Raw genomic sequence first — 23,800 nt, forward strand, 5'->3', positions numbered from 1 at the left:
GGCCATGTGTTGTAACTGGCAGTGGATAAACCCCGCCTAGATAGTGAGGTAAAGACCCAGACCGTCGCGGGGTTGCGAGAAGCAATCGTCGTGACTTGGCATGGGTAGAGAAAACAGGTTAACCGGGGGGGGGGGGGTAACCTTGTTTCTCCCCCATAAGCGTTATACAGTGGATTACTCCGGAGGAATTAATATCCCCTCATTAGCTACTCCATGGGGAACCCCAATGTCTGCGATATACGCGAGTCAGTTCGCTCCCTCCACGTGGGTCAAATTTTCAGGGGCTGGCCTTTGTGGGGCCGTATCACTGCGCAAATCGGAGACATCGTCAACGAGCAGGAAAAATACGCCCTCAGCAACTGTTTCAATCGTGGCCTTCCTATGGCGGCGGGCCTGCAATACGCGGAGATGGGTATGAATTGTGTGGATTCTGCGACGATGAGGGTCCTGATCAAAGATCGTCGGCGGATACGAGGAGGTAATGCTGGAGATGTCCGTGACCTATGGAGCTGGCCCCATACATGCGCGCCGGCATGGACAACTTCAGCGGGGGATGTTGGTAGGAGATAGATGGGGAAATTGGAAAGAATGGTCAGCTGCCTGGTCCATTTTGTCGAAACCAGGCGACAGAAGCCCGGGAAGACAAAGACAGCCAGATCTGGGGAAGGACGCGCGGGACGATACATACAGTCTGCCCGTCATGTATCCGACATTCTCACACTTGGTGCACCACTCGATCTAGAACGTAAAGCTTCTTTGTCCAAGTCACCAGAATGAGGGTTCTTTGCTTGCACGGACGTGGCTCCAACACCGAGGTAACTAAGCCCCTGAAGTCCCAGCAGAACGATACCTGAGCTGTGAGTTTCTAAAAGCCAAGCTTTACAGATTTTCCGTATGCAAACTGCTGCCATACGTAGCTTTCTAGAACCAGAATACCATTTCGAGTTCGTTGAGGGCCGCTGGCCGCATTTGGAAGGCAATTGGTCTGTCCACACGACCGACTTCTCCAAGTCCAAGGTGATCAGCCATCTTCACTCGTTTGTAAGGATGTCTTATTTGCTAACTCATTGTCTCAAGCTCTATGGTTATTACAATGGCCTAGATATCTCTGACATCTTGGCCACTGAAAATGAGTTGCGGGAGATTATAGCAGAGCATGGTCCCTTTGACGGCATACTGGGATACTCGTACGTTGCCAAACTTGGCACGCCTTCGAGTTAGAGATTTTACTAACACAGAGAGCCACAAAGTCAGGGTGGTACACTCGCGGCCCAGTTGGTAATTCGTTACATCGCCGAGAACCCCTTTGCAACGATACAGGAGCTCCCGCTCAAGTTTGCCATCTTCATCAACGGCGCCACTCCCCCATGCGTTCTGCCACTAGGAGGGGAAGAGGCATACGACTGTGCGTTGGCCGAGTTTGAGGAGGCGGCCCACTTATTCAAGGTGTTCAAGCCCAACGACAGCGACAATGTCACGCGACTGAGGCCAGCAAAGTTGAGTAATGGTAGAAAGGTTTGCAAATACCCATCCAAACCTCTTTGGTGAACAACGTGTACTGACGATACTGGAAGGTTGTCACTGATGGTGTTCATTACATGACCCGCTATAGCCCGGATTGGGATGGCCAGATCATATCGATACCAACTCTCCATGTTAGAGGAGGGGGGACCATAGCGACTATGGGGAGGGCCTGTTAGACTTATGTGATCCTGGCTTGGCTGAAGATTTATTGCACATCTACGGACATGATTTCCCCCGTGGGTTGGACATGAGTCGGACGATTGCTCAACTGATTCGAAAGACTGCAGCAAGGGCATGCTAGACATATGCATTAAAGATAATAAAATGCAAGCCTAATCTCGCCGCCATGGTCGTCTCCTATGTTGCGCACAGCTGTGGTCTTTGTATCGGGGTGCTGTGTTATAGGACCGAACAGTCTTTCCATTGCTTTATAATATCCAGTGGTACCATTCTACCCCTTGAACATATCGATTTATGTTCTCGTCTGGAAACGTCTAGCTCGAGCAGCCACGGGATGAAGGAGGCTTGTTCGCAAGACGCTGGTGGCATTACCTTGCACTCGAGGCAACCCCTCTTGAGGGACAAGCGTACCTATATAGAAATCATTACCAGCTAGCTTCGCTGTCTGTTTCATTTCCTTGCAATTTCTTCCCGTTACGATTGATGATGGTCATCCGGTCTCTGCTTCGTAACCACCGGTTTGTCTCGCTAAGCTCGTCGTCATCTGTCCACCATTCGGAGTCGCTCCACTCATCGACAAGTCCTTCCGAAGAGATGCCCTCCTCGTCAGTGCACCAATCTGATACATAATCTTCAATATTTGCTTCGTTTGACTGGCCCACCTCTTCACTGGGCTATGAGGAAGAGATCTTCGTATCCGTACCCTTCTCATCCAAGAGTCTTATCCAGATGGAAGAACACAGCAGGTTCCATAAGTGAAGGCGCACCCATGCGAGCGCAAGACACTTCTCAGTGAAATATTGCAACTGCTCAGTACTTAAGACATCGTCCAGAATAAGCTGGTAGCAGTTCATCAACTCCTTTTTTGTTGCGAAAATCCTAGGCACAGCTCGTGACACTTGCCCCCGCTTATATAGACCTGAGTTCTTACATTTTTCCAATTCATTTCTCAAATAGCGCAAAAGTTTCATGACAGTCTTCTGGCTTAGATCTATTTTGATAAACGATTCAAACTTTTCATAACATCGACCAAAAGTACTTTCGCTTTGGTCCATGCTCTCGGGATGCAGAAGGGAAGGGATAGAGATTAGACGCAGCAATAGCTCACTTGGTTGCAGCCTCAGACTCTTGTGCTTTCTGGAGCCGTCGTATACAAGCCCTTGAGGGTCAATATGCAGAGAACCAGCAATCTGAAGAAACAAAAGACGACCACTGTTGGCTATCCCAACGAAGAAGTCGGTTTTATCAGAGATGGAGCAAAGCTGTTCGAATGTTGTTCTCGATGGTCGAACGTGTAATATGCCGTTATCAAAGTGTGTCAAAAAATAAGCAAAAGCTGTAGCGTTCCAGACTTATATTTCCGTGGGGTGGGAGCCATGGCTTCTTGCCACTTCCCTATAATTAGTTCGAATGACGGTTGGTCAACTCACTGTCGATCATTCACGATCCTCTGTGTGATAAGGGCCTGAAGGGCTTGGATCTGATTTAACTAATAATTGACTATGGCACTTTTAGAGGCTCTGGTTCTTTTCTCTTTTGGAGAGATGATACTTGAGGTTTATATACACGAGAATTAATACTTTCGTGGCCATTATTTCCTTTAAGCGCCGTAACCGTCTGGAAGGAAGCCTTCTCCGTGGGGCCGATATGCATGCCAGTTGATTCTGCATGGGACTTCTGCATGTGACACTCTGTGACTAGTAAGGGAAGCCACTGAGGATGGCCCGGGAATTCGAACCTAAGAAGAGCGAGCTTATACATTTCACTAGAGCGCGGGAGGCCTGCACGATACAAATCTGCCTAGGGGACACAATTGTCTCGCCGGTGACGTCGGCCAGGTTCCTCGGTGTCTGGCTTGACCGGAAGCTCCGGTGGAAAGATCATATCTCGAAGATCAAAGCGAAGATGGCAAAGACTCGCAAAGTCGGCGTGGGGATGCTCAGTACAAAGGGCGAAAGAGCTCTATACGAAGGTAATTCGCAGCGTACTCGCATACGGAGCGTCGGCTTGGCATAAAGTGGCCGCTACTCCTACACGAGGCTGCCGCGAACTAGCTGCAGAATCGCCGCCAGACTGGGGAGCGTGCCGTCGTTACGATAATATGCTCAAGCACGAAGCGTCGGTCTTGATGCAAGCACGCACCGGAAGAATAGGACTCAGGTTGTTCCTGTTCACCTGTCGGGTTCCAGACGTCCCTACGCCGCTATGCAACTGTGGTGAAGGGCGGGAGACGGCCGAGCACCTGATTCTATACTGTAAGGATTTTAAGAGAAGCCGTGAGCAGCTGGTAAGACAGCTAGCGCCTTGTCCACTGCGAACTCGCTGCGAACTCGCTACGCTTACCACAAAGAAGGATACGGCGAGGGCGATCGCGAAGTGGCTTCTACGGACTGGTCGACTACCGTTGTATAAACTGGCAGTGGAGATAGGAGGACCGCCCGAACCTGGTTAATCTCCTTAGGCCCCAAAAGGGTCACTAGGCTGGTAGGTGAGAACCAGCATAGTAATGTCGAGCACGTGAGGCAGACTCCAATATTCGGCAGCTTGTATTTTTAGTCCAGCTTCGGCACGGTTTATTACACGATTAATTGGGTAGATGTACTGAAGGCCTTCGGCCTACGGCGTACTACTTATAATAATAATAATATAATTTAACGCCAATAAACGTTGTGTCACGAATCAGTCCCTCCTAGTCATCATCTACCAATAAATGTAATGGGATTTGCGGCGTAGAGACGCCGGCAGTACTCCACGATGCAATACTCTGCGCCCACCCTACTACTGCCTCCTTAATCTCAACCTCAGCAGCGTGAAGATCCTATAGGTACTATTAAACTGCCGTTCAATTTAAGCCGTAGATGAGGGATTGTCAACATGTCAGGGGCCATATACGAAAGGCGAGGGTACTCATTAACCACCGCCAACTAAATAGCGGGGTCATCCGAAAGGCGGCGCATCTCCTTATTGAGGACCTTATAGGCCTCCTGGGGAACCCCCTGCCTTGGGGAGAGAAGCATCTGGACAGACATGTTGTCCTTTTCAAATTTGAGACACAGAGAAATCAAAGACGGAGGCTACGTTTCCTTTTGTCAGCTAGCTGGAGCTTTTCAAGCTATAAGCATATAAGCTAGATCTCTGAGCGATGTGTTTCGTATACCTCGACCGCTGATTTGAAGTAAACTTCGGCTGAATGTCTCGTCCGTCCTCCCGTTGGCATGCGTTGAGCTACTTGAGTGTGGTATTGCTCGCGCTCGACCCCGGACGCTCCGGATGAACGTTATCTATATTTGACAGCAGCACGGAAGAGGCCGGCAGCAGGGAAGAGGCCGGCAGCACGGAAGAGGCCGGCAGCACGGAAAAGGCCGGCAGCAGGGAAGAGGCCGGCAGCAGGGAAGAGGTCGGCAGCACGGAAAGGCCGGCAGCAGGGAAGAGGCCGTGGTGAGGTCGACGAAATCACCGAAAGAGATTCAGTATTAGCTGTTATGGAACGCACAGCTGAATCCGGACAACAAGCGGGCTGATGGACGGAAAAAGCCAGCTTAAAATATCGGCTGAGCCCGCCGGCTGTTGGGGACCGTGCGCCGCCATTCATCAGCGTCGGCTAGCGGACGAAAGGAAACCTAGCCAGAGAGTTCAGTCAAGCCAGTCCGTGGATTAACGACGAAGTACTGGCTGTATCTAGACTAGTATACCGGGGTCAAAACACTACGAAATTATATGGTTTCTCTTTTGGCAGGGTCTAGGGCTTCTTTTTGATTGGATTGGTCTTCAAGCCAGGGTCCAGGTCAGGGCTGAGGAAAATACCTAATGACACCGTTATCAACCTTATGGAACCACCACTAGACAACCGCGAGGTACGGAGTAATTAAAGACGTGCTGTCACAATCTCGCCGCGGCTCTATAAAGGTGCCAGTGGTATCTTAGCATTTCTGAGGACATCCAAATAATATCCTCTTGCATTCATCAAAGATTACAGTAATCTTTATTTCTATACCCATCTTTATCACTTTTAATCCTGCCCTAATCAAGCAACACATCGCCACCATGGTCCGCATTCTGTCTCTCGCCACGCTGCTCCTCGCCAGTGCCTTCACTGCGCAAGCTGCGCAGTTCTGCCAATGCTTGTTTAATGACGGCTCGCACTGCTGTGTCTACTCGGTAAATAGAGCTTCTCCCTTCACCAAAAAAAGAAACAGACGAGGAACAGAACTAACCAGGGCATTTCTCTCTTTAGGACCCGGAGATTGGCAACTTGGACTGCCGAGGCGTTTGCACCAACGCCCACCGAGCCGACGGCGTGGATAACCACAACTTGACCCCGGGCACAGCCTGCAATGCTGGCGGCAAGTACGATACCGTCAGCGGCTGGAACGCTCAGTTCCGCACCTCGTGCTACAAGCAGTAGGAGGAGAGCATCACGGCATACGTTAGCGAGGAGTGAGATGCAGTGTAGCAGGGCTGGTGTACTGGAATTGCTAAGGCTGAGAGAGGCTCATCGTAAGGGGCGCGGGGGTAACTTTGAGCTACCAACATTCTGGCGCTCAAGTAGAAAATACGGGATCACTGGACACACACAAACGAACAAGTACATCTAAGTTATTCGATAATAATTCAGTTGTTTTCCCACAAGACTTTAGTATTCTATCCGGAGACGTTTTCTATAATGCTCGCGTGCTACTGAGGTCCGGGTTCTATTTTTTCATGGCTCATCCGAACAGGCGACTAGTTTCATATTAACCAACACGCCCGACCTTCAATAACTACGAGAAGAGAGATTCGAGGCCTATGAAAGACCCTGAGAGAATCCAGTAAGTGTATTGATTTAATCGATCTTGACTAAGATAAGAAGGAGATGCCAGAAATGAGTAGGTCTAAAAGGCGAGATGCGGAACCATGGTAGTCGCGAAGTCAGACCTTAACGACGGCCCAACAAGAAACTCCCAATAGGCGCACGTGTACGGATCGTACCGTACTAATTCTATTTATAGTATAGCGCCCTGTCACTTCGGCTCTTGCCGACAGAAAGGTCATGATTACTTGTGGAACATAAGGTTTAGGCTCCCGCTTATCGCCTGCCAGACCGACTTCGCGTCGATACGGAGTCCGTCCAAGATCGGACAAGCTTTTCTGAAAGTTGCAAGCACCTTTCGTTGGCCTAGCGTAGCCTCAGCTCGGCGGCCGAGAGCCGATTGGATGTCGATGCTTATTCGCCCTTTTCGACATCGGAGCTCATGCTTTCGAGCAAGTGCACGCTCCCGCTCAACTTTGGCGTTTCCGCGGCGGCCCCGTTAATTATTGTAGCATTCTGCTGCCTTGGCCAGCACCTTGGCTAGCACCTAGGCACTGGTTTCGACGATCTGCAGAATATTGCATGCGTGATAAAACGCACTTCTTGGATCCATGGTCAAAGTAACTTCAACATAGATGCTTGAATGAAGGAGGTTGCTCTAGGCACAGGTATCCTCGACCCTGTGGCACGGCACGGGTAAAGCTCTGACTTCGACACAAGCCTAATGATGTCAAAGCTAGTCGCAGAGCTGGCGGGTGCCCAGTTGATTGTGGTTCTGGGAGCAGTCTCTCTGCTACTATATTTCATGTACGAGCGCAGAAAATCGAAGCCAAAAACCAGTCTAATAACCGACATCGCCATCCTCAATGCCAGGAAAGGAGAACTGTTCTCCTACATCAGGGCAACCTGGCGGAACACCCTTGATCTGAGGTCGGCGCTCGAGCTGCACCGACTCCAATACGCCGGCCAAACGGTCCGCGTGCCCATTGTTGGCCCGGGGAAGCTGGTGCTTCTCCCAGCTCGCGAGGCCAAATGGTTAATTGACCAGCCGGAGAGTGTGCTCAGCATGCACCAGCAGACGGACCTGCACTTCCAAACCGCGCACAAGACAGTCTACCCGCTGCGTAATCAGGCCCATGTGCATCTCGTCATGACCAAGCTCACGAGGCAGGTCGGCAACCTGGTACCGGTCCTAATGGAGGAGATAGAGCTTGCCATGCCGCAAGCCTGGAATGGCACAAAATCCGATGAAGAAGGCTGGCAGGAAGTCGATGTTTTCGACACGCTGCGTGTGGTTATTGGCCAAGTCACGAACCGTATATTCATCGGAGCTCCCCTGTGTCGCAGCCGGGAGCTACTAGATGCCGGCGTCGCCTACGCCCAAGCAATTCCGGTTGCTGCACAAATTATCAGCCTGTTCCCCGCCTCGCTGAGGTGGCTCGTGGCGCCGCTGATCACGATTCCCAACCGGGCGTATGAGAAGACATGGTTCAGGCTGACGCTTCCCGAGGTCGAGGCCCATCTACGTGGCTACGGTGGCAAGGAGGGGCAAGAGAAGGCCGACTTCTTGCAGTGGTCGCTGCAGCAAGCCAAAGAGACGGGAGATGAGTACATGTGGGAACCAAAGACCCTGGCGGCGCGCGTGCTCCTCGTCAATGCGGCCGCGGTCCACACTTCTAGTTTCGCCATCACACACGTCCTGCTCGACCTCGTCGGCTCTGGCACCAAGCGCGGGTCTGTATACGTCTCGGAGCTGCGAGACGAGATCCGTCAGGTGCTGGCGGCACACGGTGGATGGAGTAAGCGCGCCTTGGACGACATGCACAAGTTGGACAGCGCGTTCCGGGAAAGCCAGCGCCTGAATACCGTACTCACTGTCGGGCCGTTGCGTATCGTGAATGCGGGCGAAGGCGTCACCACGCCCTCGGGGGTACATATTCCCAAAGGGTACCAAGTGGGAATACCGGCGTATCAGATGCATATGGACTCGAGTATCTGGGGAGAGGACGTGGCCGAGTTCCGCCCCTTTCGTTTCCTGATGAATACCGGAAAGCAGGACACCATTGATGTCAACGACACATCACGGCTAAAACAGGCGAGACAACCATGGGTTACAACAAGCCAGGAGTACTTGTCTTTTGGGGGTGGGAGGAACAGCTGTCCTGGAAGATTCTTTGCAGCGGCTGAGTTGAAGTTGCTACTTGCGCATATCTTGTTGAACTACGACTTCGACTTCCAGAAGAAACGGCCGTCTAACCAATGGTTTGGTACAAATCACCTCCCCCAAAGAAGGCGACCATCAAAGTCAAACAGAGAAAGACAGAAACAGCGTTTAGCCTATAGTAGAGATGTTGACACTTCATTTATTCAACTTTTTCTATCTCTATATTCATAGTTTCTTGTCCAGTAACTAGATAAATACTTAGACAACTATGGCCATTGAACTAATTTCGGTCTTGAATACACTCTCTCTGACGATCTTTGGGCGGCAGCTAAGAAGCCTATGGGAATCTAGCTGGAGGCACCTTGATCGTTCCAAGATGTAGTTCATGCTTGCCTGACTTGGCACCGCATCGAAGCTTCGAGAAACCAGGAGAACAAGCCGCGCAAAAACAAGGCGGATGAATGTTGCCAGCAAGTTCCTTGTCCCCATAGGTGGAAGTTATTGTTGAATCTTCGAAGCCAAAGAACCACGGCCAGTGGAATTGAGGACCCGGCAGAAAAGGGGCTTTAAACCCGGCAACATCTAAACTTTAAAAAAGAAAGACTGGCATTATCTCGTTATGTCTCTCCCAATGTCGCTCCCACCCTAGACACAATTGCGTGACTCAACAAAGGTGACCGGAGCAGGGGCTTGAGTCTTTGTGGGATAGTTGTGGGGAATGTCTTGTCTCCTCCATGGTGCAAATGATGCTAGTTCTCGCTTCGTAAGTCCTTCAAACTGCTCTGGTTTGGCGGCGGAAGATGCCGAGGTCACTCAAATCTTCCGGGGATGTGTACGACGTACAGTACCCGTTCAGAAGTATTAACACCCCCTCCACTGTTCCCCGAAACTTTCCAGTATAACGCCTACATTCTCGGCTACACATGGTGGAAAGGGTGAAAGCTCTCGGGAAACAGTGGAGGGGGGTTAATATTTCTGAACACGTACTGTACTGATATCAGAATACGGGGTCCGCGCAAGGGAGGCGGAGCCACACGAGTCATGTCAACTAAGCAGGGTTTATATATTATATTACATGAGCCTTTAGCTACCGGCCCCTGAATAGGCGCGATGTCACCAAATCACCAGAAAAGGCCGGGCTCTCCCCGCAACCTAGACATGACCAAGGAACAAACACTTGTTCCCATCGCCGATTCCAGACTTAGGATCCCAGACCAAGCAGTCACCTGCAGGCCACAAAGTCAATCTCTACTTACCTGCCATCTACCACGGGACCATCCGCACCGTCACCGGCTGGTCGATGGAACAAGCCAGCGCCAGCCCCTCGCGCCACTCGCTGTGGTCGAGGCTCTCGATCTTCTGGAAGCACTGCAGCAGCCGCACGAGGGTGTAGCCGGCCTCGGTTAGCGCCAGCTGCTGCCCGATGCAGATGCGTGGCCCGCCGTTGAAGGGGAGGTACTCCCACCCGGGCCGTTTGTCTTCCCAGCGCTCGGGCACGAACTGGTCTGCGTCGGGGCCCCAGATGTCCTTGCGGCGGTGCATGGCGTACGTCGAGAAGCCGACGTTCTGGCCTTTTCGGACGAAGATGGGGGATTGGCCGTCAGGACCCTGTTGTATGTATATGTCAGACAAAACCCTCGCATTTGGTAGGATGTATTGGGTTGGTGTATGAGGAGGTAGTATCACTTACACCGCCGACTGGAAGTGTCACGTCGCGATTGGCCTGTCGTCCGTTCAAAGGGACAATAGGCCATAGTCGAAGTGCTGCCAAGATTTGGTTTGTTAGTTACTGCTGTTATCGCATCGAGGGTGTTTGCCTCATACACTTACTCTCATTCATCACCCATTTCAAGTACTTCGTATTCTTCAGCGTCTCAAAAGAAGGATGCACCCCATTCAAGTCCCTGACCTCGTCGCGCAGCTTCCGCAACACCCTCTGGTCCTTAGCCATGGCGAAGATGGCTGCTGCCAGCAGCGTCGAGGTCGAGTCGCGCGCGGGGATCAGCACGTTGAGGAGATGGTCGCGCACCGCGATCGGGTCGTCGACCACCATGGCCAGCTCCTCTAGGAAGACGTACCGGCCCCCCTTTTCGTAGTCCGGCTGCAGCTGCTTCTCGCGCAGACGCATGGCCTTCGAGACGTAGTCGTCCACGAACCGCTGCGTGACCGCGCACGCGTCCAGGAACTCTTTGCTGATGTTCCAGTCGGCTAGGCGGCCCAGACGGCAGCGGCGCGCCAGTTCCGTTTGCGATTTCTTGAAGGCGGCTGCGAACTGGGCTGAGGCCACCTCGCTGTCGGTATTGGTAAGGGTATTCAGCGACTCTCCGAATAGCATCTCGCTGGCTGAGTCGAGTGTCTAGCGTAATATGTTAGTAAAAGAAGGTGCCTTGGTATTTCGCTTTTACTGACCATGCATTGAAAGAGCTCTTTGAGGTTAACAGGTGTATTGCCGTCCTTCGGTATTTTGGCCAACATATTCTGGAAATGCACCTCGAATGATTCGAGATCGGCCACTTGATCGCGAACGAAGTTGGGTCGTACCCTGCAATGGAAAACTCAGTCAGATCTTAGATTCGACTCAGCGAAGAGAAAATGCAGCTCGGCTGGAATGTCTTACAAAGCGCGTGCCTGTTCCCATTTTGCGCCATCACTCGTAAAGATGCCATGACCCATAAGGGGTTTGAAGTTGTTGTACCCTACATAGAAGAGCGATATATCAGCCTGTTTTCCATGCTATAATCTCGACGCCAAATGGTGTGTACTAACTGTCGATTCCCACTCCAAAGCTGTGAAACTGGGTAGCCAGTATCGCCTGGATATTCTTGGGCTCACATGTCCAATAGAAGTCATCCAGCAACACTCTGCTCTTGAACGTATACGAGTTCTCTTTGAACCTCGTTCGCATATACTCCAAGAGCGTGTGATTGGTCAAGTGGCGTTCGAGCTTGAACAAGATGCCAATGCCCAAAGGGTCAAGCCAAGTAATGAGCTTGTCCATAGGTGCGGGCTGGCACCCATTTGCATTGCAGAAATTCCGATCGCGAATCCATCCCCTGAATTGCCTGGCTAGTAGATGCAGAAGGAAAGCACCTGCTGCAGCTAAAAGATAGATATGCGCCATGGTTCAGGATGTTGAAGTGTTCTTCATATGCATGGCGGTTTCGATGAGGGACGAGAATGAGTCTTGTTCGACCTCGCCGGTATCTTCTGATGTATCTTCAACTTCTCTACCGTTCTCCTGATTCCCTCATTCCCGGATACCGTTGGAGGGATGTCGAACGATGGACGAGTACTGATGGTCAACGTAAACGTAATGGGCTTCCAACTGGGGAAACCCCAGAAGTACCCACATAACCCCCACACCCAAAGCGCCCCTGTCCCTGCCAAACAGAACCCCAGGTTGCCCAGGCCGAACCCCTGTCTCTCCCAAACAATACACAGGCTTTCGTGAATACCAGTATGCAACAGCGAGAGTCAGCAGCCCGTCTGCAGTGGAGCTTCAGTCGGGCGATCCATCTTTAGAAGGTCATCGAATGTAACGACTTACGATACTACTCGTCGCGTGCAGTCACTCCCGGTGTACTAAGATACACAGTGCGAGGATTCTGATGTTCTAGATGAACTCTAATCTGCCGCAACAAGCGCGAGCTCCGCTACCGTGGCACCGACCCCATCCTCGACCCAACATCTCTCCATCTGGAGCCGGGCAAAGCGCCCACTCCATACATTATCCGCGAGAGCGATGTCGGTGATGTTACCCACATATGGTACGACTGGCGAGTCAGGCTGCCACGGTTGTGTGATGGTGATCCTCGTCTCCCTGACAATCTCTCGCGTGGTGTCTGGGTCGTCAAAGGTGGAGCTGTTGGACAGCAAGACCCGCACACTCTTCGGGGGCCTCATGCCAAAGTCCAGCTGAACCGACTTGAGACGAGTTGGCGGTAGTGAGGTTGTGTTTATAGTCAGGGATGCTAGGATGCTACCCGATGCCGGCTGCCAGACGGTCCCCGCATAGCCGTCAGTTGCAGCGAAGGGGAACTGCCCGGGTGCGTAGGGATCTTCTGCCTTTGCTTCGAGGCATTGAAGGATGTTTCCCGCGACGCCTAGGTTTCTATGTTGACCGCGGTTCTCAACGGTGGCTGTCCTGTTGATCGCCAGGTGTATAGTGTGCCCGTCTTCGTCGTCCACATTGCGACCTATCGTAATGGGCATGTCGGCCGCGCCGTACTGATCCGGTACCAAGCCGTCGAACAGACTCGCATCGTGCCTGGTGATGTTCGTATGGGTCTGGTTCATCCAGAACTCGATCACGGCTCCGTTGTAGAACTGGATAGGCGCCTTGAAATGCTGCAGCTGCGGGGGTAGGGACGGCAGCACCACGAGGTTGGTGTCCGTAACCTTCAGGCCGAGGAAGCCGGCCGTGAATGTTTGAAGTAGTCCGCCGTGGCCCGTCAGGAAAGGAAATGCGGGGTTTATGTCTTGTCCGGTGAGAGGATCCTTGACGGAGGGGCGGTCGACTTGCTGTTCCGAGAACTGGTACCACGGTGCTCTGACGTATGGTTGGAAGGACTTGACCAAGAAGGTCCAGAATGCGCAGCCAGAGTCGGCGAGAGTATTTGCTGCGATAGCGTAGAGACCCCAGGTCATCGCCGGGCCATTGGGGTCTTGTCGCACCGAGTAGTAGTCCATGGCTAGTCGTCGCTTCTCGATGGAAAAGTTGCGCCTGTAGTCAAACGGAAAGTGAGACAGGATCACGTCGGCTTGCTTCGATACGATAGAGTTGGGCATGTCTCGGAACTCCAAAACCACGACATCGTCCGACGTAGGTATCGCCATATTTTCCAACTGCTCGGCCCATTTGTCCTCGACGGGGATCCCATCCCTCGTTCGAAGGTCTGAGGCCGCCTCAAGAGTGACACTGATAGCTGAGGAAGTAAAGGATCCATCGGCAACAAACATGTAGTACTCGTCTGCGTCGGTCATTATGTCGATCCCCCATGTCCCGGTCTCGTTGCGGAACGTCAGGATCTCGCTGAGGCCCGTCGCTATCCCGTCCACGACCTCCAGTGCGCCATTGTTGTCGAACCAAGTACTATCGCCACTCGTGTTCTTTGCCATCAGGAGGCTCAGTGCAATATCTGTGTTTAGATGATACTGGTACATGACGCAAGGGCCTGTCATGTTATAGCACTGCCCATACCGGCCACTCGTCCAGGGGTAAAGCATGCTACCGGTCTTCAGCGCATGTCGCTCGGTGTTCTTCTTGGCCTCTTTGGCTCGATTGATTCTATACTGGGCAAACTGTCGGGCGAGTCGCGGATGTGTTCCTTGTGTAGGTGGTGCCATGAACATCTCGGCATCCCAGAATATTTTGCCGCCGTACGCCTGAGAAGACAGACCTCCTACGGGCAACGAGTTACAAGCGGCACACCTCTCCGGGTGCGAGCCTACCTCCGAGTCCCACGGGAGGAGATTGGTGTAGAGGTAGTAGGCTGAGCTGATGGCGGTGATTTGAAGAGTCTGGATGATGGGGTCTTTCGGTATTTCTCCTGTTGTCGGATCACGGAAATCCGCAACAACATGACTATTCATCAATCGAGAGACTTCTCTTCGGTGATCAGAACGAGCGGTGTCGTACCCCCTAGCTCTTGCTTCCTTGGCAGCATTGACGGCGACAGCTTCCGCAACATCTCCGAAGTGGTCTGATGAAGCCACTCCGACATATTTCCGGATTTCCGCTGACTTCCTTCCTGGATGGACTGTGTATCTTCTAATAGAAGTGGAAGCAGTTGTATCATTCAAAGATACCATGTGAAGCAATTGCGAGTAAGCTGAGAGGTTGCTACCAAGATGGGTTACCAAAGTCTCATTGTATAACAAGTCGCCATCCAGTGTAGACAGTAGATAGGCCGTCGTTGTGCTGACACCCACGGGGAAACAGCAGCAACAACCTCTAAAGGGCCCGGAACGTAGTTTGTCTTCGATGGGGAAGTCCGAAGGGCGCTGTGACTGTCCAACTTGTCGATGATCTTTACATCGTCAAGGCCAGAGCCGCTTGCAATCGACAGTTTCACGGTTGCCAGGTGCCTGTCCGCGAGAGATAGGAATGACTCGTACTTGATGGAGATGGTCTTATTGCCCGTACAGCTGGGCGGCTGCCATACATAAGACCATTTCGCGATGCCTTCTTTACTGCGCCCGAGATGATTAGTCCCTCTTTTAATTTCGATGCACTTATGCTACTCACAACGACAGTTCGGAAACGAAGTCACTGATCTCGGCCAGGTCGGTAGACCCATGCAGCAGATCGCCGCAAGCCTCAACAAGGAGGTCCGTGAAATGGGGTAGGCCCGAGATGAAGCTTTCTCCGCGTGGATCCAACTCGTCGGTGCTCGGCTCGCTGCCCCAGAAGCCCGTAGTGGTTGCGAATGTCCTCCGGGGCTTGCTATACGACGGCCACCCCTCCGAGTCATTGTACCGACTCAGCTCAAAGAATGGACCGAGAGAGCCTTGAGCTATCCCTATGTAGCTTATGTTGATATAAAGTCAGTACGCTATACGTGCTGCTGGGTTGGTATATCTGAAACGGAGGTACTTACCCATTCGACTGTGGCACCCATGCTGCGAAGGTACCCGGCAACGGCAGCACGGACTTCAGCGTCCATGTCGTGTCGTCCCACGACACCCAGTCCGCGGGTACATTGAGTGCCGTCGCCGATATGAGGGTAGCTGCTGTAAGAAGACGTACCAGGAGACGGTCCATCCCGGTACGTAGTTGCGTTGATGGTCTGGGGAGAATAGGGGTAACTGATCGAAGTTCGGTTTCCTCAGCGGAAGATGGTGGTCGAAGCTGTATCAGCAAACATGATGAAGGCATCTGGAAAGGACCTACTAGTCGTGGCTAGAGGCTGCCGCTATCGTTATACTGTGCGATTAGCAGGAGATATAATGCAAGGAAATCAAGTGGTAGGCAATCTTACATGTCCCGCGTTGCCCAAATCAAAACGTTCTAGAAGACACCACACCTTATTTTTGCCAGCAAGGGCCTATTCAAAGTTCTGGCTGTGGATTATTCCTGTTGCAGACAATGACTCGCTGCAACGGCCTGGGGAAATGAGGGCACCCCGGCAACCCCTCGCCACCAGACCCGCATCCCTGCAAACATCCCGCTCTGGGGGTTCTCGGCACCCCCGTCTACTCTGACACCTTCTATGAGAAACCAATAGACCCTTTGTCACATGGAGTAAACATTCAGCTAAGGCTGCTCCTGCCAAACACATTGTCCAACCTCATGTAAAGCGTTTTGAGGGATCAAAGGGCAAGAATTTGTTATTGTGGTTGTACTATTTAACGTCGGGGGAGACATCTGCAAGGCAGATAGATGCCTCTAGCCTCCGAGGGGGCACCTGGACGTGCCGGGCTAAATACATTTGTATCTATTCCACAACCTCGGTCGACCGGGAACTCACTGGAAGTTCATAATAGCCTACGCTATTACTACGTCTTCCTTTCGTCCGGTAGTAGAAGAATATTCGTAACAATGCCCGGCGGGCGGTTGAGGGACCTCTTCTCTCATTGCTTTACCCCTCGTCCATCCGTCGTCCCGAGCCACCGTACACACCTGTCACCCTGTCCCCATCCTGTATTCCAAATACTCTCAACGAGCGCCCACCGGTTCACTCGGAATTTAAACGTATCGGGTACGTAACGGCGTTGTACACGGCGTCGGCGTTCCTCGTCTTCCGGTCAAGGTATCGTGTGGTGTTCCCGAAGGTATATTTCGCTCGTCGCAGGTTCTTTCCCCGTAGAGTGCGGCACCTTCCTAGCCACCCTCGCGTGGTTGCCGCCGTGTCTTTTCGGTCTCGTCGTCGTGCTGCAGAGTTGAATCTCGTGGCTCGATAATTTGACGAGGGTTCCTTTTCGTCAGTGATGGTAAAAGGGCTAGAAACGACAACGACTATACCCTCTGACCAGGTAGGACAAAATGTTCAGTACACATTGGAGCTGCGGCTGGTATTCGTACATTCTTCCATAATACGGAATAATGCACATCACACACGAGTGGCATAATCCCACGCAAAGTGCTGCCGGGGTGTGCTCATTGGTCGATTAAGCAGTGCCTGAAGCCGTGGAATCATGATACCGGAAGGTGACGCTCTCATGTATGCTTGATGAGTTGTATGAGTGTTCATCCTCTTGATCAAGTGGGATGCAACTGCCTATCTCCATCGGCTAGTGGAAAAACTGTAGACGTATGGATAGCAACCTAGTGGAGATCTCTCGCCCTAGGTGAAATCGAGTAGGCCTGGATTGCAGCAGGCTGACCCGAGTCTCGTGTTGTTGTTAGGGGTGAAAGACCTGGTGTTCTGCGGCAAGATGACAACGCTTCGGTGGTTCTTCAGTGGTATAGTCGATGTGAATGAGGGAAGACAGATATAAGGGAAGATAGAGATAAAGGGCAGTTGCACAAACATGGACCGGCATATCACAAATTGCTTTCAATTCCTAGTGGACTAGATTATCTAGAGCATATTCTTAGACACACGCTAGTGGCTCGAGTATGCATTCGCTAACCTATCGTGTGATGATAACTTCCCCTTTAACTTGTTAATATTTCCGGACCGACTCAGGTGATGCTTGAGCGGCACATATTCACTCGTACATAGACAGTGTTTAAAAGTATCTTGTAGACGTGTTCATTAACTCAACCTTTGTTATTTGTTGCGGAGCCACTCGCATCTCTACTTAGTATATCGTCGACTATTAACACTTGCATCTCTAGTATATCGTCGACTATTAACACTTGCATCTCTAGTATATCGTCGACTATTAGCCCCACGATCCAGCTGGAAAAACATGCACATCCTCGTTGCTATCTCTACCCGGTGAACCAACTGTGTCTGACTTCCTAGTTGCCAAGGAGGCATTGTTCTTTTGTCATAGGTCCATTATCTTCATCAACACTGAAATTCCCCATCCATCTCTGACAACCCGCAACGCAACTTGTATTGTGAAACAGCAACAAGCAAAAGCACGTCGGTCTCGAACCTCTCACAAGCCAAAGTACTTCTTCGGGTCCTCAAGTTCTAGCCAACGCACTTCGATCTCGAACTTCTCACGCAAAACTCATCACACCGGAACTTCCGTCCCATCATCGGCTTCCGTCCCATCACCGGCTATTAAATTTCACGATGTCTTCCAGCACTGCCGCCACCCAGACACCCAAGGCCACTGTCCAGGAGACTCGATTCTTCTACTTCATCGTCAAGAACAGTAAGCACCATCTTGAACCCAGCCTCTTAGAATACCCGAGGGAAGGATGGTTTGACCCGGGAATGTGTATTGGACTAATCCATGGACGCTACAGTGAATACCCAGCCCCAGGTTGACTGGGATGCTGTTGCCCGAGATGCCGGATACAATAACGGCAAAACTGCCATGGTAGGTGATCTTGTTCAACTCAGCTGATCCCATGTACTCCCATTAACGAATATCACTAACTGCTCGAATCGCTCCAGGCCCGGTTCCGCACGATCAAGAAGCGTCTCGGCATCGATATGGCCAAGCCCGGAACAGCTCCGGCCAATCCCCCGACGAAGGTCACCAAGCGAGGTGCCCAGAGCACGCCTGCTGGAAAGGCAGTGAAGCGAGCTAAGAACCACCATGACGATGTGGACGACGGCTCGGAGGGCGATGAGGGCTACCATATCAAGCCGGAGCCAGAGGTAAAGAAGGAGATTAAGTCAGAGGAGGTCATTATTCTCGACGATTAAGCCGCCGAAAGGAATCACTCCCGGAGACAGCGTTGATGTTCCGTCCATCGTATGATACGAATGGAATTTCATGGGGTGAAAGTTAGGGCTGAGATAGGAAGGCAAGGCGTTGGGTTTGATTATTCCCTCCTTGATGACGATAGGAAACTGATGATAGCTCTGGTATTCAGAGAGGACAACTTGTCCGTTTCTGATCAGAATACAGCACATCCACCGAATAATGAATGTTTCTTCTTTTACTTATGTGCAAGCTGCAAAGAAAAGCCAATATCGATTCCCCCAAGCCCTGATTTTCACCTAGACAACACGATGGCCATTTAGAAAACGAAGGGGGGGGGTGGGGAGGGGGGGGGCTATTTGAAACAGGTTTCGTGAAGTAGACACAACACACGCTAGGAGTATACATAGACGACCACGTGGCCGGGCTCCTTCAGAAAAGTCTACATCTAGTATACGATAAGATCATCATGATTCCTTTGTCCAGCGTGTGCGTTTATCATGGTCCCTTTCTCCAACGTGTGCGTTTATCATGTTTCCAATAACAATGAGCTGGATAGCGTTTCTACATCTTCTGGATTCGATATGGGCATTATCTCATGCTTCCGTCCTTGCGAATTATTTCAATAACAAGCATGATATGGCACGAGCTGTGGAGTCAGGGTTGAGCAACTTCTCGGTCAATATGGTCAGTAAGATGCACGCTTTGCCGCCAGTAGCTAATTGTAACTGACTGCGTGACATCTAGCATTGGGTTCAGGCCAAGTAAGGGCTCGTTGAGAGATTCCATCTTACGATATTGTAAGGCGAATATGGGCAGAGAGTGAACGGACTGGTGTAATGATATTACTAGACACTTGTAAATAGCCACCAATACCATCTTCCTACCACATGTAATATTTTAGCCGAGTGCCATATCGGTCCGCAGTATCTTGGACTTAAGGGCAAAGCTAGCTTCAAGCATAGGTCCATTTCTCGTATCTAGATCATCCTTCATTTCACCACTGAGGGTGTTCTGGACGCTGCTCCGGAACAAGAACGCCAGATCGGCGGCTGTCTCGTCCAGATACCGGATGCGCACGCCCTTGTGCTCTTCGATCCCGGTCAGGGACCACAACTCTTGCCAGAATACATCCTCCATCTGCCGCCAGCAGCCATACTCGGTAATCGAGCCATCGACGTCCAAGCGGAACCGCAAGGTGATCAGGAAGACCAAGTCTAACCCGAAAATGCTAACAGAGCACCTCACCCAGTCGAAAATCCCGGTAATGGCAAATGTGTTGCTATTCAGTAGCACGTTGGGCTTGGAGAAGTCTCCGTCGGTTAGAACCTTGGGCCACTCTCCGGTGTGGCCAAACAGGGCCGGCAGACTATCCTCAATCCTAGCCACGACAGCGTCCACGTATGGGAAGACCTGCGAGGCTTTCAAAAGCCCCAATCGACGTCTCACCTCGGCTTCGTCAGCTCTGAACTCATCGTCCTCCATAAGCGACGTTGCGTTCCAATTCGATCCCTCCGACAACGGCTTTGACCAGCTTCGAGCGAAGTACCTACGAGAAATCAGCTTCTAGCAAGGTATTGGGGAGTGAAATGTCATGTACGAACCCTGCAAGATGTTTTTATCAGTTCGGAATCTTCTGCTTGTCATCCAGGCTAACTTCTGCAACCCGTGGGTAGACTTCAGACACCAGTTCGCCCGGAAGGTAACTCATCCTGTACACGATGAGCCCTTCGGCCCCCTCGCCGACGTTCCCGCAATACGACACATCGGACGCCAGTCGACCGTCGATATACTTAGCCAGGTTGACGACCCGGCTATCCAATATGCATCCCCTCTGTCGGAACGACACGATAGACTTCGTGATACACCCGACAGTGTAAGTCAAGGAACCCTGCGTGTCTACCGCCTGAGCGACACAGCCGTTACCGACAACATTGCGGGCTACTTCATCGCATTCGATTCTGGACGTGCTCTCCCTCTTTTCGAAGAAGGACTTGATAGCCTCTCCGTTACACTTGGGAATCATTTCGTACTATTACAATGCCGTAATACGGTGGGAACGAGGCAATGGACGAAGCTGGAAGTTGGGAATTGAAGAAAATCGATTATTACTATGACCTAGAACATACGTCTCTCAATATCCTTTGATAACTACAGAGATGTGTTGCTTTTACCACTCAACAGGATGGTTGAAAGACGAGGCAATTCTGACGTATTGGAAGAGAATGGCAGCAAAGATTCTAGCGACAACGAAACCGGACCAATGAAGCTCCAAACCCCCTCGATTATGGATGAAAAAGAGAGAAGAATGAAATCAGAAGCACCATGCAGAATTTGCATTTGAGAGAACCGAGTCATGTTGTATCTTCTTGTTCATTGGGTGCCATTCGATATTTGCAACCTGACAAAGGAGGTAGGCAATAATAGACGTTATTTGCTTCCAAGCTTTCGGGGCAGTGTAGGTAGGTGGGTCTCCATCAACTACCACCCAACATGACACTGGGCTGCAACTTTTAACACTGCAATTGGACGTAATGGCCCAAAGTCGCAATCAATCCTTGGCATAGTGCGTATTATTTAGTCGCGAAGGACTAAGGATGTCTTGCACAAGACATCGAGTTGATGAATCATAAGCCCACCGCCAAGTATCGTTGGATACCGATATGGGCAGCCATATGAGCGAGGTTTTCAACAATTACAGGGGATGTGGTCTAGTGGTATGACGTTTCCTTAGCAAGCGCTACTCTCTTCAAGAGATCAGACAGCATGGAAAAGGTTCTGGGTTCGATTCCCAGCCTCTCCACATACTTTTGCCGGTTCCAATGGCACTAACCTACTTTTTTACTGCATCGGTCGCGATTTTTTAGTTTGGTACGTGGGGCGAGGGGCAATTGCTGCAATTCATTATCTTCTCACTTTCGATTGATTCCTGTCACATTGTCTTTCAATGCAAATTTGTCTTGGGAGCCTAGACATGCATTCTTTAGTCCTATGAGTCGCCTATGGTGCATCATACCATGGGGCAACTGAAAGAACATGCCAATTGCTCTCGGCCAACTCCAGTTCCTGAAGTCCCCTGGAAAACCCTCTCTGCAGACCTAAAAGGGACGGGCAGCTTTAGCAAGCATTAACCACAGCCATGTTTCTCGACCAAAGTCAGTCTTGGTTGTTCTGGCTTCGTGCCACTTTAAATTATGCATTGCCGTTACCATGGCCATCCCAGATGGTTTCTTTTCGATCTTTCAAGAGATTTAAGCCGTCTTGGTCACACGGAAGTCCACAACCGGGGCCACCCATGCACTTTAGCGGCCGACTCTGTAAAACTCTGCCTGAAGCCCTTCCCACCCAGTCTTTCGGCCAGCAACCTACGCGATGCTATCCACGGTCAGTCACGACTCAAGCATCCACACCGTCCCACCCAGCCCCGTCCACGAAGCCTGATAATTATTATAATTCCTCATAGAGCCCATGATCTCCAAAAACACACGAGAACCGCCTGGTTAGCTCAATCGGTAGAGCGTGAGACTCTTAGTATACGACAGCCTCACTTCTCTCTATAGGGGTTGACGGCCGAGTTATATCAAAGTGGTCATCTCAAGGCTGCGGGTTCGACCCCCGCATCGGGCTCAATTCCTGATGCTTCTCGTCATAACGAGATAATCTGAACTTCTCTTTTTGCCTCTTTGTAACATCTTTCATTTTGTCTGTATGTGGTACTGGGCTGGGCCCTGCAGCATACGTCTTGTAGGAGTGGGTGAGTAGGTGTGTAGGGGATATCCAACCCGGTTGGCGACGTAAGTACAGTCTAAGATTTTTATTGACTACATCCTAATAGGAGGAAACCTCAAACCTGTCACATATTCGTTGCTCTAACGCATGGTATTAGTAAAACATCCGTTAGACACTTCAGCTTCTTGTCGTCTATGGAATATGAGTACAGCCTGGTCCCATGTTCTAGAGGCACAACCCCTGCACTACTTACACCGATTGATGTATGCTACATAGGACGGGAAAGGGCAGCACTAAAAGACACATGCCATCTGGCGACCACAGATATCTGTTCTATCTGTCTGCATGTGTTGTGATATTAATGGAACGCCACAACAAGGACTATCAAAACGATGAGCACCACCATGGATGCCTAGACTACATATCATGTTTGATCCAGCAACTGGCAATGCCTTCTTTGAGCGGCATACAGTTAGGGTAAAGTGTGATTCTACAGACATTACGAGTCTTTAGCAAAACACCATGCTTCCCGACAGCAACCAGACATCATTCAATCCTTCTTAAGCTTCTTCGCCCGTGAAAGGGGTAGTACCTATCGATCAATGTAGGCCAAACACAAAGTTGGGGCAGCGGACGCTCTGCTGCATGGAAGTACACCAATCACCACTATGACAGCATGTTCGATTCACTTCTCCGCAATGACAACCTTACGGGCCAGACTGTGGAGACAAATGGTGTCCCCCAGAGATACAATCTGAGCTTTGTTCCTAGCAAAGGAGTCGCGAACATAGACAATTGCAAGGCAGGCAGTGTTCATATAGAGACTGCAACCAAATAACAGCAGCCTTTGTATTGGCCATCATCGGCCATATAAAGGACAGGGACGCCTGACAACATGGCCTCAACCGACCTGTCCAGCAATGGGTATATGAAGGGCGTCTTGACAGTCATCCCTATTCTACATCATCCCATCAGCCAATATAACTTGCTACATGTGATCTGTGATGTCAAGCCCAACGGCTGTCCGGGCCACCAAGGGTATTGCAGCAGAGCCTTCAATCTAACTACCCGTAAACGAGTGATGACACCGTCTGTGACCTTCCAGCAACAATCGATCCTAAGGAGTAACCCCAGAGAACCCCGCCATCCAACCTTGTTTTCGTCCCAACCATCGCTGCTCACGCGTCTGTTAGCATTATGCACCTTCCAGGTGTAATCAGTCATCAGAGTATTACACCCGCGATTTCCTGCAATACTGTTTCTCATGTCTGCGCCATCAACGAAGTAATATCGCCGACAAAGTAAAATCATCGCCGACCCTGCTGTCCTCGTTGGCCCCCTTACACCGTCGACACTGCCACTGCTGCCTTCATCGGCTGCTTTACACCGTCGACACCGCCACGGCCTTATCGCCAGCACTGGTGTCACCTACCTGCCGACCACACGTGGCTTAGGGCTCCACTAGCGCTGATAGGGAAGTACGCGTGCCCACGATCAGTAAAAGGTCTTGACACTGCAGCTACAAAAGCTTCCCTCCCTTCTCGAGAAAAAAGAGAGATTTGGACTTCCCAGTTCTCGACATCTTTTGGACTCAGACCACCCACACTCTGCAAGTCTTTACATCCACCACCGCGACATACCAA

The 23,800-nt window shown here is 51.1% G+C and overlaps 9 protein-coding genes across 9 annotated transcripts; 6 read left to right on the forward strand and 3 right to left on the reverse strand.

Moving 5' to 3' along the window:
- Positions 1-213: 213 nt before the first annotated feature.
- On the forward strand, positions 214-1,548 carry PG994_001390 (uncharacterized protein; the record flags this gene model as incomplete). Its single annotated transcript, XM_066852799.1, has 4 exons — positions 214-412; positions 926-1,017; positions 1,078-1,187; positions 1,239-1,548. The coding sequence occupies 4 exons, from the start codon at positions 214-216 to the stop codon at positions 1,546-1,548; spliced, it is 711 nt and encodes a 236-aa protein (XP_066720940.1).
- A 1,875-nt stretch (positions 1,549-3,423) lies between these two features.
- On the forward strand, positions 3,424-3,758 carry PG994_001391 (uncharacterized protein; the record flags this gene model as incomplete). Its single annotated transcript, XM_066852800.1, is given in 2 exon segments — positions 3,424-3,676; positions 3,688-3,758. The coding sequence occupies 2 exon segments, from the start codon at positions 3,424-3,426 to the stop codon at positions 3,756-3,758; spliced, it is 324 nt and encodes a 107-aa protein (XP_066720941.1).
- Positions 3,759-5,748: 1,990 nt separating this feature from the next.
- Positions 5,749-6,109, forward strand: PG994_001392 (uncharacterized protein; the record flags this gene model as incomplete). Its single annotated transcript, XM_066852801.1, has 2 exons — positions 5,749-5,862; positions 5,939-6,109. 2 exons carry the CDS (start codon positions 5,749-5,751, stop codon positions 6,107-6,109), a joined length of 285 nt encoding a protein of 94 aa, XP_066720942.1.
- A 1,111-nt stretch (positions 6,110-7,220) lies between these two features.
- Positions 7,221-8,888, forward strand: PG994_001393 (uncharacterized protein; the record flags this gene model as incomplete). The annotated part of the gene is made up of 1 exon (XM_066852802.1): positions 7,221-8,888. One exon carries the CDS (start codon positions 7,221-7,223, stop codon positions 8,886-8,888), a length of 1,668 nt encoding a protein of 555 aa, XP_066720943.1.
- A 1,032-nt stretch (positions 8,889-9,920) lies between these two features.
- Positions 9,921-11,778, reverse strand: PG994_001394 (uncharacterized protein; the record flags this gene model as incomplete). Its single annotated transcript, XM_066852803.1, has 6 exons — positions 9,921-10,265; positions 10,348-10,421; positions 10,488-11,013; positions 11,067-11,199; positions 11,275-11,353; positions 11,424-11,778. The coding sequence occupies 6 exons, from the start codon at positions 11,776-11,778 to the stop codon at positions 9,921-9,923; spliced, it is 1,512 nt and encodes a 503-aa protein (XP_066720944.1).
- A 503-nt stretch (positions 11,779-12,281) lies between these two features.
- PG994_001395 (glycoside hydrolase family 65 protein) lies at positions 12,282-15,322 on the reverse strand (the record flags this gene model as incomplete). The annotated part of the gene is made up of 4 exons (XM_066852804.1): positions 12,282-14,427; positions 14,589-14,849; positions 14,905-15,172; positions 15,253-15,322. The coding sequence occupies 4 exons, from the start codon at positions 15,320-15,322 to the stop codon at positions 12,282-12,284; spliced, it is 2,745 nt and encodes a 914-aa protein (XP_066720945.1).
- Positions 15,323-17,848: 2,526 nt separating this feature from the next.
- PG994_001396 (uncharacterized protein) lies at positions 17,849-18,430 on the forward strand (the record flags this gene model as incomplete). Its single annotated transcript, XM_066852805.1, has 3 exons — positions 17,849-17,930; positions 18,025-18,098; positions 18,176-18,430. 3 exons carry the CDS (start codon positions 17,849-17,851, stop codon positions 18,428-18,430), a joined length of 411 nt encoding a protein of 136 aa, XP_066720946.1.
- An 898-nt stretch (positions 18,431-19,328) lies between these two features.
- Positions 19,329-19,913, reverse strand: PG994_001397 (uncharacterized protein; the record flags this gene model as incomplete). Its single annotated transcript, XM_066852806.1, has 1 exon — positions 19,329-19,913. The coding sequence occupies one exon, from the start codon at positions 19,911-19,913 to the stop codon at positions 19,329-19,331; it is 585 nt and encodes a 194-aa protein (XP_066720947.1).
- Positions 19,914-20,040: 127 nt separating this feature from the next.
- PG994_001398 (uncharacterized protein) lies at positions 20,041-20,523 on the forward strand (the record flags this gene model as incomplete). The annotated part of the gene is made up of 1 exon (XM_066852807.1): positions 20,041-20,523. The coding sequence occupies one exon, from the start codon at positions 20,041-20,043 to the stop codon at positions 20,521-20,523; it is 483 nt and encodes a 160-aa protein (XP_066720948.1).
- Positions 20,524-23,800: the final 3,277 nt, after the last annotated feature.

The sequence above is a fragment of the Apiospora phragmitis genome (assembly GCF_038363925.1).
Source record: "Apiospora phragmitis strain CBS 135458 chromosome Unknown utg000002l:1.0-5516284.0:1.0-5523493.0, whole genome shotgun sequence".
Taxonomy (NCBI): Eukaryota; Fungi; Ascomycota; class Sordariomycetes; order Amphisphaeriales; family Apiosporaceae; genus Apiospora; species Apiospora phragmitis.